Source organism: Euleptes europaea, chromosome 21 (assembly GCF_029931775.1).
Source record: "Euleptes europaea isolate rEulEur1 chromosome 21, rEulEur1.hap1, whole genome shotgun sequence".
Classification (NCBI taxonomy): domain Eukaryota; kingdom Metazoa; phylum Chordata; class Lepidosauria; order Squamata; family Sphaerodactylidae; genus Euleptes; species Euleptes europaea.
The window spans coordinates 5,403,302-5,420,211 of record NC_079332.1 but is presented as its reverse complement, the minus strand read 5'-3'; the positions used below and the strand labels follow the sequence as shown (position 1 = coordinate 5,420,211).

The 16,910-nt window shown below is 50.3% G+C and overlaps 1 protein-coding gene across 1 annotated transcript; it reads right to left on the bottom strand.

Annotated features, from left to right (window-relative positions):
* Positions 1-414: 414 nt before the first annotated feature.
* SLC29A4 (solute carrier family 29 member 4) lies at positions 415-12,844 on the bottom strand. Its single transcript, XM_056866159.1, has 10 exons — positions 12,677-12,844; positions 11,341-11,472; positions 9,821-9,934; positions 8,791-8,919; positions 7,624-7,698; positions 5,792-6,060; positions 3,668-3,803; positions 2,548-2,735; positions 1,782-2,022; positions 415-557 (listed from the first exon to the last, which is right to left on the bottom strand). The coding sequence occupies exons 1-10, from the start codon at positions 12,837-12,839 to the stop codon at positions 415-417; spliced, it is 1,590 nt and encodes a 529-aa protein (XP_056722137.1). The 5' UTR covers positions 12,840-12,844.
* Between the last annotated feature and the right edge of the window lie 4,066 nt (positions 12,845-16,910).

Here is a 16,910-nt window from a genome sequence, read left to right as displayed (position 1 = left end):
CGCACGATGCACCAAATTCATGGGGAGGCTGGAAGAAAACATTACGGGTTCGTCTGGTGATGAGCCAGGCACCCCAAACACAGAAGGCGGGCAAGCGTCGGCTGCCTTGGGCTGTGGATTCTGGGTGCAACCTAGGATGGTGGAATGGGAGACGGATCGGGACCCTGGGGGGCCAAATCTGCCTGGAAGTTCTGCTGGGGGAAACACTTCGGTCACTCCCGTTGGTCCAACACGGCACGTGCTGGAGAACTTCCTGGAGGCTAGACTTCCAACATTAAGCCGCGACGGACGGGAACGGGATGTCATCTCGGTTCCTCCGCCCGAGGCATCCAATACGTCTCGGGTCGGCCCCGCGGGGTGGAAGACCGACATTCCCCCCTCGCTCTCTTGCGGCTGCCTGTGGGAAGCCCCCGTTCAGTACCTTGCCGGGACTGATCCGTTGTAGGTTTCGGAGTGGAAGCAGGTGCTGTGGGAAGTGCTGGTGAGGCTGTAAGCAAAGTAGGCCACGGCAGAGCCCAGAGTCAGCCCCGTCATGTAGGAGACCGTCATGGTGTTACCTGGGAGAGACGATGAAAAACGCAATGGGGCAGGAGGTCTACCACGATCACCTCATGTCATATGGGCTGGTTCATTTGGGGAGGGGCCGTGGCTCAGCGGTAGAGCATCTGCTTGGTATGCAGGAGATCCCAGGTTCAATCCCCGGCATCTCCAGTTAAAGGGACTAGGGAAGTAGGTGATGTGAAAGACCTCAGCCTGAGACCCTGGAGAGCCGCCGCCAGTCTGAGTAGACAATACTGACTTTGATGGACCAAGGGTCAGATTCTGTGTAAGGCAGCTTCATGTGTTCAAGTTCTTTTGCCACCATCCACCAAGGGACGCCCGTTCCCTGCACTGCTGGGCGGCTACGTACAGGCCAAGCCTCTTTGGAGTTCCTCAGCTTGCACTTGGCTACAGGAAGCATGGATCCAGGAGGTGATACCAGCCCCCTCTTAGGCTACTGACAGCTGGGAACCAGCGAATCACCTGTGGCGCAGCAGTGCCCTCCTCATCCGTGCCTGCCCAAGCCTTTTTGAGTGCCTGGTCCAAAAAACAGACCTGGGATTCAACACGGGACCTCACGTGGAATCTGGTATCTGGCTGAGCATGATGTCAACACCAGTCGCGCCTTAGAGACAAAGATTTCGGGGTTATGAGCTTTCAAGAGTCAAAGCCCCCTTCGTCAGAGACCTCTGACTCTCAAAAGCTTCTACCCTCCTCGGTGCTACTGGGCTCAAATCTACCTCTTCTGCTGCAGACTAAAACGGCTGCCCTCTGAAGCTGGTACTTGGCAAGGGTCTTGAATTCCTAGGAATCTCTAAGCCAAATCCACACTTTTTGGGGGGGGGGGGACATTCTTGCTGTTTACGATATAAGCGTGCTGGGCTCTGGGAAGTTCATGGTGGCGCTTAGAATACCAAAGAAACATCTGCTCAATACACATCTTTCGCCCACCACATGACTCAGTGCAGGGCGGCTCATTCCTTCCTTCAGAGAAAAGGACTGCACTGCAAAACGTGACCACGGGGACTTGATGGCAGGGGGGCACAGCCCAGAGCTGCAGTCCAACCTGCAAGACATAATCCCTCCCTCTATCTCCTGTCTCTGCATAAAAGCAGCACAGCTAGAAGAGCCTCTGTGGCCCAATCTCCTTGGAAATGCCTGCACCAAACAATCAGGGTTTGAGGTCAGCCTATCAGGGCCTGAGGTCAGCCCATCAGGGTTTTCTGGGCCATCCCACTGACCTGCCAGTTCCCGCTGCTCCGGGCTCACTTTGCCAGCTGCGAGGATCATGGGAACGCTGCCAAAGTAGCCATTGGTGATCCCCATGAGGAGGGAGAAGACGCAGGGCCAGGCTGGGTGGCCAAAGGTGGGCTTCCCGTTGGGGTACACACACATGATGAACAGAGGGATGAAAACGACTCGCAGGCAGGAATAGATGAGGAGGTGGGTCCCCCTCCAGTCATAAGGCAAGGCGGCCAGAATCTGAAAGGAGAGAGAGACAGGGGCTGATCCCTGTTTTAAAGAATACGTCCTTTCTCCCATGAGATCGGATACTGCAACATCCTTTTCCCCAGAGTGGCCAGTCAGGGACTTCCAGGAAGCCCACAAGTTAGGCATGAAAGCCACAGTCCCAAACAAAACATTTCTCGACCTTCTGGTAAGCTGACAGTGTTTGGGCAGCAGCTCTTCAGAGTCTGGCCAAATAAAGGCCTTTACCAGCACCTGTAACCTCTCTGACGCTTCCAGAAAGTGCAAGACAGGTACTTCTTTTTTTTAAGTTTAAGGTCCACAAAAGCAGCTAATGGGTGGCCACAAGAGCTCATTAAAATATTTGCGGCCCAGTCGCTTCTGTGAGCTCATTAGAGAATCAGTAGCAGAGAGAATTGCCCTAGGTCACTCGAGCCAGCAAGCCACGCTGCGTAAGGCACACAATGGCCCCAAAATGCGAACAAAACGTCCTTTCTTTCGAAGCTCTGTCCCAGTGCCCAGAGGCAGGCCAAGTCCTACCTTGCCCACAAAGTCCGAGAGGTTGAAGATCGCCATGATCAGGATCGGGAGCCATTCCCCCAGGGTGCAGTTCCGGATCTCTGACTCCAGTCCAGGAAAGAGGCACAGCGTGATGAAGTAAGTCATCGCTATGGACAACATGTAGGCCCAGATCACCCGGGAAACGATGTAGCGGTGGAGCATCATGTCTGCGGGAAGGCACCAAAGGAATGCGGCTCAGGCTGGGGCCGTCAGGGCCGGCTCAAGCGGGCAGACAAATTATGCAGCCCCCCTAAGGCAATGGAATTCACATGGGATGGAATTAACATGGGACCAACCATGCACGGCTGTTCTGGTTGAGGGAGGCCTGACTCATGTTGGCCTGGTTGGCCACTGTGCGAACAGATTGCTGGACTTGATGGACCTCAGTCTGACCCAACGGGGCCTTTCTTACGTTCTTATGTTTTTAGGCTTGGGAATGTCCTGGCTTGGGAAATTCCTGCAGATTTGGGGGTGGTGCCTGGATATGGGCTTCAGTTTCTCTGAGACTCTTGGTGCGTCTTTCTTTTCCCTGGGGATCCCTGTCTTTAAATGACAGGGATCCCCAGTGGCTCAGTGGTAGAGCATCTGCTTGGCATGCAGAAGGGTCCCAGGTTCAATCCCCGGCATCTCCAGTTAAAAGGACTAGGCAAGTAGGTGATGTGAAAGACCCCTGCCTGAGACCCTGGAGAGCTGCTGCTGGTCTGAGTAGACAATACTGACTTTGATGGACCAAAGGTCTGATTCAGTAGAAGGCAGCTTCATGTGTTCAAGGGACTCTCAACAGGCACTCTATGGGAAGGATAGGAATGTGAAGAGAAACTCCTTCTAGCTAATGGTCTGGTAGATAACATTTTTTTCATGTTTTATTTTATATTAATAATAAAAAACGTGGTCCCCCCTGAGTGGTGAAAAGATGCTGTGACAAAAACCTCAGCTCAGCCATGACTTCACGGAGTCAAGCCTTGGGGCAAGCTAATGTTTCTTTGGCTCCAGCCCTGCAGCTTGTGACGTGAGCCTACCTTGCAAGGGTGTCTGGCCTGTGTTGCCAGAACTAGGCCTTCACAACTGCCCTTGTCCCGAGAATCAACTGCAATCTTACCGCGGAAGCTGGGCCAACTCCTTTTCACTTTGGGGCGTGGGACGTCAAATCTCACGTAGGTGCCGCTGCCGGACAGCTCCCCTTCTTGCCCGAGGGTGTCTGGTGGGGAGCCCTCTTGCCCACGAGGCCGGTTTTCCTGGAAGGGAAAAGAAAGATGTACCAAGAAGATTTGGCATTTGTAAACACGCTTGTCTTCAAAGCCCTTCATGTACATTCATGTGTGAAAATCCTCACAACAGCCCCATAAGGCAGGCCGGTATCGTCATCTCGTCATCAGTGGCTTGCCTAAGGCCACCTGGTCTTGTTTTGCCAAAAAAGATTTACTATGGCATTCACTTTCGTGGGGGCCCTCCTTGTCAGATGCATGACAGTTTTTCCTTCCTTCCGTCTTTCCTCCCCACACAACAAAGAAGAAGAAGAAGAGTTGGTTTTTATATGCCGACTTTCTCTACCACTTAAGGAAGAATCAAACCGGCTTACAATCACCTTCACTTCCCCTCCTCACAACAAACACCTTGTGAGGTAGGTGAGGCTGAGAGAGTTCAGACAGAACTATGACTAGCCCAAGGTCACCCAGCTGGCTTTGTGTGTAGGAGCAAGGAAACAAACCCAGTTCACCAGATTAGCCTCCACCGCTCATGTGGAGGAGTGGGGGAATCAAACCCGGCTCTCCAGATTAGAGTCCACTGCTCCAAACCACCGCTCTTAACCACTACACCACACTGGTGGTTAAGAAAGACCACAAGATTTGTGATTCATATTCCCTTTAGGCTAAGCCTATCTCCCTCCCACATTAGGGAGAAATTCGGGGCAAGTCCCTCCACGGTTATATTTTGGGCCTTTGGTTTGTGTGATTCAATTGTATATTTTTCCTACTTGAGAAAACATGGGACTAAAAAAATTTTTTTTAGGGGGAAACCTCCTTCTCAGAAGCAGGATATCAGCGTGAAAACTTGTACGGTCTGGCACAGGGTACCAGTTGAGAAACTGGCCAAGGTGGAACCTTTCACCGTCTGCTCCAACTCCCCCAAGAGAGGCACGACTGGTAAGAAATTTACATTATTTTCACCCCTGCGGGTGAATATTTCAGCTCAATCAGTCAATAATCCAGGACAGGAAAGCGTGGAATGCTGATTTCGTCCCACCTCACTGCAGCTTCAAGGGCTTCCCTGCCCATGTTTAAAACTCTGATTTTCAAAATGCACCACTGACATTCAGACAACCAAACATTCATCCACCAACCTTATGTGAAATATCTTTTCCTAAGTTGTAAAAGGCCTCTCGGGTGGGAGGGGGACGTGACCTGGGACAACTACAGCCAGCCACACAGCTGTTTCTCTCTGCACACGAACGGAACGGATCTTCTCCTTAGGAGAAGACTGTATGTCTGAACGGAACCCATTGGGTATACACAGCAGGTTCCAATACATTACAGCCAGGGTGAGGACACTGTCAAAGTGCCAGGCCCCGACTGGGGAGATCTGGGTTGTTGGCCATGAAAGGCTTTTGGCTGGTCAGTATCTAACGTATCTCACGGGGTTGGTATGAGGAAACCGTGGAAGAGGGACAAACCTGGTAGACCACCCTGAGCTATTTGGAGGAAGGGTGGGAGAGAAATGAGACAGACGGACGTCCTGTGCTTTGAACTGCATTTTGCCGCCTTCAAATTTCCATTGGCGCTAGCTCAGCCTGGCCCGCAAAGCTGAGGCAAGCCAGCAGAGGGCATTCTCCACCTCCTCAAGAAAAGGACGTCCACCATCTCTGCCTCTGGAATTCCCCAGCCCACAAGAAGAGGTTAGATGGCCATCCATCAGCAATGCTGATTCTATTAGGCGGATGATGAGAGGGAGGGCATCTTCAGGACATGGAGTGGGGAGGTCACTGGGGGTTGTGGTTGTGGGTTTCCTGCACTGTGCAGAGGGTTGGACTAGATGTCCCTGGTGGTCCCTTCCAACTCTATGATTCTATGAAGAATTCCCAACCTTACATGGGCCCATCTGCCTGCCGACAACTTTCTAATTTAATTTCCTTCTCTCCAAAATGTTTACAGGATTAGGATAAAAGGTGTCCCCCTACGCCTGGAAGAAAACACACCGCCACTCGCGGCACGGAAAGGAAACGTACAAATCGGACGTCTTCCGTCGTGACGTCGTGGTGAACCCTGTACCCGGTGCCGTGGTCCCCCGCGGCCCCTTTGAGCGTGGGTGCCCCCTCCCGGGATCGTGCCGTGTAGTACTTCACAAACTGCGTCTGTTTCACCAGGAGGTGGAGAATGAAGCAGGTCAGCTCGAGGCTGATGGAGATGAAGAAAAAGATGATGGTGTTCTCCTTCTCATTGGACAAGAGGAGCTTGGTGAAGATGCGGCTGAGAGAGATGATCACGCCTGCCGTGCCTAGAAAGGAAGGACAGGAGATGGGCAGCGCCGCTCTCTTCACTATACCACGACCCTGGCTTCTTGTCCACTCACAGATCCAACACACACCTCTGGGCCTTCCTTCATGCAAAAGTCTCTGTTTCCTCCTTAAAACAATGCTCTCCTTTCTCCTTTGCAATCCCTTATTTATTTAAAACAGTCATAGACCCGCCTTTCTCTCAGAAAACTAGTAGCGTTAAACCCATAAAATCAAATGCATCCTAAAACCAGAAAATGGTGGCCATTAAAATAGCCACCAAAAACATGCTTCCTCTCTCTCTCTCTCTTCTGGTTCAGCTAAGCCAATATGAAACTGGACATTCCTCCATGAATCCTTTGGTACAACCTCTTAAGGCAGAGAAAGAAGGGTGGCATTATTAAGAGGAGGGAGACGAAGAAGAAGAAGAGTTGGTTTTTATATGCCGACTTTCTCTACCACTTACGGGAGAATCAAACCAGCTTACAATCACCTTCCCTTCCCCTCCCCACAACAGGCACCCTGTGAGGTAGGTGGGGCTGAGAGAGCTCTAAGAGAGCTGTGACTAGCCTAAGGTCACCCAGCTGGCTTCATGTGTAGGAGAGGGGAAACAAATCCAGTTCACCAGATTAGCCTCCACCACTCATGTGGAGGAATGGGGAATCAAATCCGGTTCTCCAGATCAGAGTCCACCGCTCCAAATCAATGCTCTTAACCACTAAACCACGCTGAAAGCGGAAAGAAGCAGGGCCAGTCAAAATGAGGTTTTTTTTGCCATGCTAGGGGGGCAGCATTCTCACAAATGCTCCCCCTGGCATAAGAAGGATGCAGGGAAGGCTGCTCGTTTCTGGTTTTTACTCTTCCCGACACCAGCCTCACCCGGCAGCCAACCCCAGCATCTACCCCCCCCCCAAAAAAAACCCATGAATTTGCCAGGCTGCGTGCCAAGCGGCGTTGGCAGGAGCACCCCATCCGTCGGCTGTTCGTCCGCCTGCCAAGACCGAGCAGCCAGCAGACAGGGGCCCCAGCCTTCTGCCATCTGCCCCCAGCCGCTCCCGCTAAGCTCTCCCAAACCCAGAACCAGTCGCCGGAGCCAACAACAGTTGACTCCGGTTAGTACAGAGCTCACACCATGTTTGTGGAGCTGAATAGGAGTCATCCCTTGGCTTAGATATGTTAATAAGCTCCCATGGGGTGCAGATGTGGGTCAAGGGTAGGGTTGCCAGGCCCCTCTTAGCCACCTGCGGGAGGTTTTTGGGGGCAGAGTCTGTGGAGTGCAGGGTTTGGGGAAGGGAGGGACTTCAATGCCATAGAGTCCAATGGCCATTTCCTCCAGGGGAACTGATCTCTATCAGCTGGAGATTGGTTGTAATAGCGGGAGGTCGCCTGGAGGATGGCAACCCTAGTCCAGGGGGCCACTCTGCCCAGCTCATCCCTCTGTGGGGTTCTGCACCCTTTGCCCAGCCGTATGTATCTCAGAGGCGTTCAGCATCCAAATTGTGACCCTGGGGTGGGTCCCCTTGAGCGAGCTCTTCAACGGACGAGTTTGGGGAAAAGGTACTCACTCTCGCCGGTCATTACCCCCTGGGTGTAGCGCTTGGGCAACATCCCGGTGTAGCCATAGAAGCTGGATTGCTGCACTTGAAGAGGGAGACAGAGACGAGAGAGAACATGGGTAGCAGTTATTACTCCGTGGCCAAAAAAGCGTAACAACGTAGGACGAGCCCAGCTGGATCGGACCCAGTGGTCCATCGAGTCCGGCTTCCTGTCCCGCACAGTGGCCAACAAGTTCCTTTGGAGGCCCAACAGCAGGGCACGGAGGCCAAGGCCGTCTCCTGATGTTACCTCCTGGTGCTGGGATTCAGAGATTGACTGCCTCTGAATGTGGAGGTTCTCTTTAGTCACCGTGGCTACTAGCCACTGATAGACCTCTCCTCCATGAATCTGTCTAATCCATTTTTAAAGACTCCTGCATTGGGAACAGACGAACACACATGAATCTGCCTTGCATTGAACCAGACCCTTGGTCTCTCAAGGAGGCTCTCCGATAGAAGCCTTTCACGTCGCCTACTGCCTGGTCCTTTGCACTGATGATGCCGGGGATTGAACCTGGGACCTTTCATATGCTAAGAAGATGCTCTACCACTGAGCCATAGCCCATCCCCAAGAACATAAGAACCTGAGAACATAAGAAGGGCCCTGCTGGATCAGACCAAGGCCCATCAAGTCCAGCAGTCTGTTCACCCAGGGGCCAACCAGGTGCCTCCAGGAAGCCCACAAAAACGACTACAGCAGCATTCTCCTGCCTGTATTCCACAGCACCTAATATCACAGGCATGCTCCTCTGATCCTGGAGAGAGTAGGTATGCATCATGACTAGTATCCATTTTAACTAGTAGCCATGAATACCCCTTTCCTCCATGAACATGTCCACTCCCCTCTTAAAGCTGGCAGCCATCACCACATCCTGGGGCAGGGAGTTCCACAATTTAACTACGCGTTGTGTGAAGAATTCCTTCCTGACCCCAAAGCGGCGATCGATCGGCACTACCCTGGGCATGTAAGAACAGGCCATGAGAGCCGAGCACCGGCTCATCCCTCCCTCTCATGATTTCAATCCAAGGTGGCAGGGATGGGCCCTTCTGCACCCAAAGGGGGAGCTCCGCTGCTGAATTGTGGGTTGGAGGACATCTGCGTCTCAGAGCTGCTGCAGAGCCCCTTCCCACACATACCTGTGCAGCCGAAGGCCACCACGCCCACCGCGATGAGGTTGATGGCGTAGGCCTGCCGCTGGGAGAACAGCTCCAGCCAGACGTCACAGAGGCTCACAAAAAGAAGCGGCCCCAGTGCAAAAAGATACCCTGCGACAAACAAGAGGAGAGGGGAAGGGAACATGTCAGGCCGACTATTAGGTGTTCCTCCTGCTTGGAGCTCAGGAGAGGATCCCTTCGTCTCTTCTTGCACAAGGAGCGTATGCAAAATTTGCGGGAAATTCTACCATGACAAGTTTCTCCTTCCCCACCCCTTTGTAAACTCTATTTTATTCTCTCTCTCTCTTTCTATCTCACCCCCATTTTTATTCTACATAGCTATTGTCAGGTTTTTGTTTTTAACTTTGGAGAGGTTTTATTTGATGGCTTTTCCGCTCGGGTCTACAGTTTTCCCCACCCGTTATTGGGTTCAGTAGTGAGACCGGCTTGCCTCAAATGTGGAAGTCTTAAACCGAGAAAGGGGTGGACCTCCTCCAATTAAGACCAGACATTGGAGAAAGGTCCAGCGTCTAAATCTCAACAGGAGAGATCACCCATCAGTCGGGATGCTCTTCTCCTCTGAGAAGTCACAAGCAATAAATAATTTCCAGGAATTATTCTTATAAAGACTTATAAAGGAAGCCACAGCCTTCAATTTGCAAGATCTGAGCAAGCCTGTCAAGGATAGGACATTTTGGAGGACTTTCATTCATAGGGTCGCCATGAGTCGGAGGCGACTTGACGACACTTAACACACACACACACATTCTAGCAATGGGATTTCAGGGATGCAAGATGCTAAAGGCTCAGACCAGCCCTGAAAGCTGGATTTTCTGACGTCCACATCGCAGCTTCCAACTGGGATCACAACTCAGAAGCAACCTACAGTCAGCATCCTGAATCATCTCTCGCTTTCTTCTGAAACCTCTTCAGTTCTCTATGAATTGCTTAAGAGGTGGTTTCCCAGATAAACCTGGTTAAACCTGGTTGGGGGGGGGAGGAATGGACTTACCTACAGCGATCCTGGTGTGGAGACTCAGCATCTCCACCAAGGCATTGTTGAGGATGACGGCCACCAGGGCTACCAGGATGTAGGTCAGACTCATGTCAAACACGATCGACGTCCCTACCAGAAGAACACGGGAGAAGAGAATGAGACTGGAAACAGACAGGAACGTTTTACAAAGGGGGCCCTGTTTCCCTGTGGTATATATGGTGGTGTAGAGTGCCATCAAGTGACCCCATGGGGCTTTCAAGTCAAGAGATGAACAGAAGCGGTTGGACATTGCCTGCCTCTTCGTAGCAGCTCTGGACTTTCTTGGTGGTCTCTCAGCCAAGTACCAACCAGGACCAACCCTGCTTAGATTCCAAGCTCTAAGGAGATGGGGCTAGGCTGGGCCGTTCAGGTCAGGGAACGGCCTATTGTTTACCACTGCGCATGCGCCACCTTTCTGTCTTTCAACCTGCTGTCATCTTTGGTCAAACAGATTTTTGGGGGGCGGGACAGTTTTTAAAACATTACACAAACCCAAGAACAGAAGCTATTTTGGAATAACTTCATTTACTAATTTGAATTTTTGTAAATATGTATAGATATATTTTTTCCCGTCAAGTGACAGATGACTTATGGTGACCGTTGCCTTTTAAAGACAAGAGAGGAACAGAGGTGGTTTGCTATCGCCTGCCTCTGTGGAGCAACCCTGGGCTTCCTGGGTGTCCTCCCATCTAGGTACTAACCAGAGCCAACCCTGCTTAATTTCAGAGAAATTGGGCTAGCCTCGGCCATCCAGGTCAGGGTTGATAACTGCGTGCCAATGAGCAGAGCCGGCCTGCTGCTGCATGTTTCTGCGTAGTGACCCTGGACTTCCTTGGAGGTCTCCCATCCAAGTACTAACCAGGGCCGACCCTGCTTTGCTTCTGAGATTTGACGAGCGGACTAGCCTGGTTTATCCAGGTCAAGGCATATATATCTATTATTGTGCATTATGACAACGGCATCCAGTTATACAGAATACATAGTTAAATATAATTGCAGCTTTGATACAGTGATGTTAGATTAATACTTTGAAGAAGAAGAAGAGTTGGTTTTTATATGCCGACTTTATCTGCCACTTAAGGGAGAATCAAACCGGCTTACAATCGCCTTCCCTACCCCTCCCCACAACATACACCCTGGGAGGCAGGTGGGACTGAGAGAGCTGTGACTAGCCCAAGGTCACCCAGCTGCCTTCGTGTGTAGGAGCGGGGAAACAAATCCAGTTCACCAGATTAGCCTCCGCCGCTCATGCGGAGGAGTGGGGAAATCAAACCCGGCTCTCCTGATCAGACTCCACCGCTCCAAACCACCACTCTTAACCACTACGCCACTTTCTTGCACAAAATTAAATAACAGGAGTGTTAAGACTTCTGGGCCTGATTTCGATGGCCTTAATTTCAGCAGGTGCTCCGAGAGAGAAGTGCTAGAACCAAGGGAGTCCAAAAGTAACCGAAATGCACACCTCTGGGGGAGTTATAAACACTGAGGTGTTATACCTGGATACTTATGATGAAGGTAGTCCACATCTGTAATAAAGCTGTTATAAGGCAAGAGGAAGCCAACTCCGGCGAGCAGCATAGCAAAATAAATACCGTGGTAGCGATCCTGGGGTTCTGGGTCTTCACACGCTGTAAAAAGGGAAGGGGAGAAAACAGTTGTGATGGGGTTATGGGATACACTGGGGTATATCAAGGACTTCAGGGATTAACTGAGAGGACTGACAGTGACTCATCGGCGGCTCCCCCAAGCGGGATTGGTCTTACTCCCAAGAAAGGACACAGGGAATTGCAGCCCTGCAGAGAAACGGGCAGGCGCGGCAGGCCAAACTAAGGCAAACATCGGCTCACGCTCTGCCATTTTTGCCACAGAAAATGGCCAGCATCCAGTTTCTCCCCCGCCCCCCAGCAAAAGACAGAGGGATTTAAACACCACTTTCAGCTCCAATTTTTAAAATGCAGGTCTGGTTGTTTGCAAACAGCAGGGTTTCTGGCGCCCGCGGGGTTGATGCGCACGACACAATAAATCCCGTTCTGATTAAATTCCATCCGACGAATGGCAACCTTTCAGCCGATACCCAGGAGGTGGCTCGGATACCAGATCTTTGCTGTAATTCGTTGCCAAACACCACCGCACGGAACGACGGCCAGGCATCAAATATGCAAAGAGATTAAGGGGCAGAAGCCCTGGATGTTGGTCTAAGAGAAGCTCGGCAAATAACAAGAAGCAGGGGAAGCGGATCCAGATCTCTTGCAACGGGGAAAACAGAGGCTGGCAGGAGACAGACGCATTTTCCTCTTCCCGACAAGACCCCCAAAGCCAAAGGACTGCAACCTCTTTATATGCTGCCTCTGGACACTTTTGCGCCCCTCCTTGGGCAATTTGTTTGGAGATGCGGGATAGCAATCGTTTCAATCAAAAAAATGAATGCGTCAAAAGTAAGCCCGGCCAACTGGGCATGAATTGCTTTTGCCTCCTCTGGGGACTCCGGTGGTCTGCTCCAAAGGCCTGTTTTAGAAAATCGATTGAAACCGTGGACAGACCGGCAAAGGGGAAGAGAAAACCTCCCGTGGTCTTCAGACCGCAAACAACCTTTAAGCATTGTGCAATCCCACAGCACCAGATGGGACTGGATGCAGACATAAGCGGCCGGAACCAACTGTGGCCCTGTGGAAGATCATGTGCACGGCATGCAGAAGCCCCGGGTTCAATTCCTGGAATTGCCAGTTAAAGGATCTTAGGAAGCTGGTATTTCAAGGGTAGCCCCAAGTAGAGCATATCACAGTAGTCCAGTCTGTCTCCATGGGAATTACATTGAGACACATGGCCCCTTACCTGGCTCCATGAAGGTGAGAACTCCTTTGGCCTGGCACCCTTTGGCTTGGAGCTCCTCTTCTTCCAACTGGTAGCTGTCAAAACTGAAGCTCATCACAACATTCCCCTCAGGGGTTATCACGGGGCTGATGTCCTTGAAGTGGTCTCCTCTTACAGAACCCATGGTGATTGGCTGAAAAATGAAAAAAGAACAGGAAAAAAGAACATTAAGAACTTAAGCACATCCAGGAGGGATCGGCACACTATCCGAAAGAGAACCAGCATCGGTTTATTCTAAGAACACCAGTTCGTGTAACAGTGGTTCCTTCACCGGGACGTACGACACATCCCCAGTGAATGAGATTAATCTGAGAGCTTGTCTACATGGAAACCAGGGCGCAAATGGCACGGTACCGTGAACGGTTATTTGCAGCCAGACGACTTCTGCATTTCATCCAACAGCAGTCTGGCTGTGTGTGTGTGTTAAGTGCCATCAAGTCGCTTCCGACTCATGGCTACCCTATGAATCAATGTCCTCCAAAACGTCCTTTTGTTAACAGCCTTGCTCAGATTTGCAAACTGAGGGCCGTGGCTTCCTTTATAGAGGTCAATCCATCTCTTATTAGGTCTTCCTCTTTTCCTGCTGCCCTCAACTTTTCCTAGCAAGACTGTCTTTTCCAGTGACTCTTGTCGTCTCATGACGTGACCAAAATATGATAGCCTCAGTTTAGTCATTTTGGCTTCTAGGGTCAGTTCAGGCTTGATTTGATCTATAACCCACTGATTTGTTTTTTGGGCAGTCCATGGTATCCGTAACACTCTCGTCCAACACCACATTTCAAAGGAGTCTACTTTCCGGCTGTAGACAATGCTAATACAACGCAGGACTGACAAACGCAAGCTGCTAGTGGCAACCACTGAATTCCAACCATCTATATTTATTTATTTAGTTCATTTATACCCCGCCTTTCTCCTCTACTCTATTGTATCCTCAGAACAACAGATGCATAATATGTATCCCACAGCAGGTATCCAATGTGCGACGATGGTCAAAATAAAGCACGTAGCTAGTAGCAGATAGAACATTCCAAGCGATTGTAAACATTTTACAACCTAACCCTGTCTTAATCCACAGGTGCTTGTCTCCGCAACAGCTTTGCACAAGTGTGGATTGGTGTGCGCCATGTTTGCTGCGTTGGCCTTCCCAATATGAAGACCTTCTCATTGCGAAGATAGGCCCGGAAATGTGGTGGGATTCCCGTGCCCACCTTTGCAACGAGAAGGGCCCGAAATTCGAAAGACTGCCTATCACGAAAGAGGCCAAACGGGATCGCTGGATGGCCTTCTGGATTTCTAGCCCTTCTCGTTGCAAAGACAGGCACGGAAAGTTGGCAGATGTTAGAAGCCGAAAAGGTACATTTCTAGCATTCAGATGGTAGGATTTGAATGGCTGATGGATCCCTGGCCCTTCTGCGGTTAGCAGAAGAATGCATTATTCAAATTATGTGCCAGTACTCAAATATACTTAATTTGCATAATTCATACCGGGAGCACACATACTGGGGCATTTCTGATATAAAAAGGGCAGTGCAGGCTTTTTAATTTTTTGAGTTCCAAGTTTGCATGGCCTTGTACATCTCTCACGTCTTTATAAAATGATTTTTCCTTTGTTTAAAAGGGGGGGAAATTTATGTTTTTTATGTTTTATACACACACATACAAATGCTGGAAGGCACATAACCGGTGCTGCGACAATATCTTTTTAAAAAACACACACAACTATCACAGCATCAGTTGGGGTTGTCTACCAAAAAGGACCACAATTTCTACAGAGGGATGAACTCCTGTTTAATTAACCTTACATTAACTCTATTCAGCCGAGGAATAAAAGCAGACAAACTGCCGGTATGTATTTAAGAAGCAACTGCACAGAAAAATATCTCTGCCTGCAAACACATGATAATAGAAGAAAAACCCGATAAGGCCAGACAGGAAATGATCTCCAAATACCAACTGTAAAAAGATGCGTGGGTTGTTTGCTTTTTAAAATAGCAGCCCTACTTTAAAAGCTCTGATCTAATACTTGCTGTCGATATTCAAACAACAGAGGCGCCGCATAAAATAGTATATTTTCTCGCATGGACGCAACACCAAAGCTACCTTTTATTAACCTCAATCTGATCGACGAGCGGAACTAAAATCTCATCTCCGCAATATTATCTCACGAGTCGAACTACAGAGATTAAGAAAAGGGAAACGTATATTTGAAGCAGATGCTTTCTTTTCGCGGGCTGTGCCCATGAAAACACCTGGTGAAGGATCATCCAAGATAGTGCCCCGTAAGGTCCAAATTACATGATATGTTGAACGCGTGGTCCCCGCGGGGACTTGCAGGAGACCAGCTGCGAGTTCCCCACGGCAAAGCAGTTTATAAGTGGCCGGAATGGACTGGGGACTGTGTGCGCAAGAATTCAGCGCATGTGTGGTCCCCTCGATGGGGCAAATAATGCCTCCTGGGGCCATTCTGGATTGGGAAAATGTGACAAGGGGAGAAAGCAGGACCCTTCTTCCCCCACCGCCACGTCCCAACCCAAAGCAGGCCCCTGCGGCATTTCTAGATCGAGTCGACGCTGCGGACTGGGAAACCTCCAGCTATTTCCCAACTCGGACCTGCAACCTATCCCGGAAGGAGCACATCCACAGGAGGCGAAAGCCTGATGCCATTTTGTTATGGACTTTAGAGACCCCGTTGAGGTTCCCGGAAAAACGCTGGCTACACACAGGGGAATTCTCGAGCGGGTCCGAACTCTTTCCCTCATCCACTACTTATTTATTTTATCATTTCAAATTTATAACCCGCCCTCATCCCCAGCGAGCCAGGCTCAGGGCGGATAACAATAATTAAAACATAAGTGCATCCAATATATAAATCCAGTACATCCTTAAAACCATAATAATTAAAACCATTAAAACCCTACTCAGATGGCCGTGACTAACCCTAGGTGCCCACAGCGACAAATGTCAGCAGATCAGACCCCCAGATTTCAAGATGGGGGCGGGATGGGAAGGCCAGCAAAGATGGATCTTCTTGCCGCTGTACTCAATTATAGGCCTGTTCACACACCACTGGAATACACGATTGCCAACTACACCTTTTCAGCTCTCCATATGGCTGGTAAAAATTTTTTTTAAGAAAGAGACATCTGAAGCGACAGTCCTCATCAGTCCTTCCTGGGTGATCTTAGGCTAGTGGCATCGGCCAAACCTACCTCACAGGGCTGTTGTGAGGACAAAACGGAGGTAAGGAGATCGACGTAAGCCACTTTGGGTTCCCATTGGGCAGAAAGGCAGCGCAGAAAAGCAGTGACCGAAAGATCGCTTACTCGGGAGTAAGATTTATCGGGGGGGGGGGAATCCGTTGGGCTTGCTCCTGAGAGATGCGCATGTAGAATATGTGCAGGATAACGTGGCCTGATCCTCCCCTTTTCATACCACAGACTTTTCTGGACAATGGTACAAATTGCAGAGGGAACCCGAGATGAAAAAAACAGCACCCTTATAAAAAGGCCAGCCTCACAAGCCGGGCGTCCGACCGCAAGCAGACATCTACAAAAAAGGCAACGGATCAGCTATCGAGAATGCCGCTTGAGTAATAACTTTTGCAGATTGGTTCGGTAAGGTCAATTTATCGCTGCCAAGGAAAGCAGCCAGCTAACAGGGCAATCTTATGTCTGCGTACTTGGACATACATCTTCAATGCCGATGGCCTGAAAGAATCAAGAGAGAGCCAATTCTCTCCCTGAAAACAACCCTGATAGACAGATAAGTGGTTTTTTTTTTTTTTGTTATTGTAGAAAACAACCCTGCCTGGTTGCCTGGAGGCGATTTCCGCTCACCACAGACGACCAAGCAAAAAAGCAGCAGTCCAGGCAAACGTGTCCTTTATTCCTGTCGGATGTAAGAAGCCATCCCTCCCACCCCACCCTTACAGATCAGGACCACGTAGGGTTGCCAGGTCCCTCTTCACAACCGGGGGAAGGGTTTTGGGGCAGAGCCCAAGGAGGGCAGGGTTTGGGGAGGGACCTCAATGCCATAGAGTCCAATGGCCAAAGCGTCCATTTCCCCCAAGCAAACGGATCTCTGTTGGCAGGAGAGCAGTTGTAATAGCAGGAGATCTCCTGCCACCACCTGGAGGTTGGTTGGTGGAAGATGAAAATACCTATGCTGGAAATAGTAGAAACTATCATAAATGGCA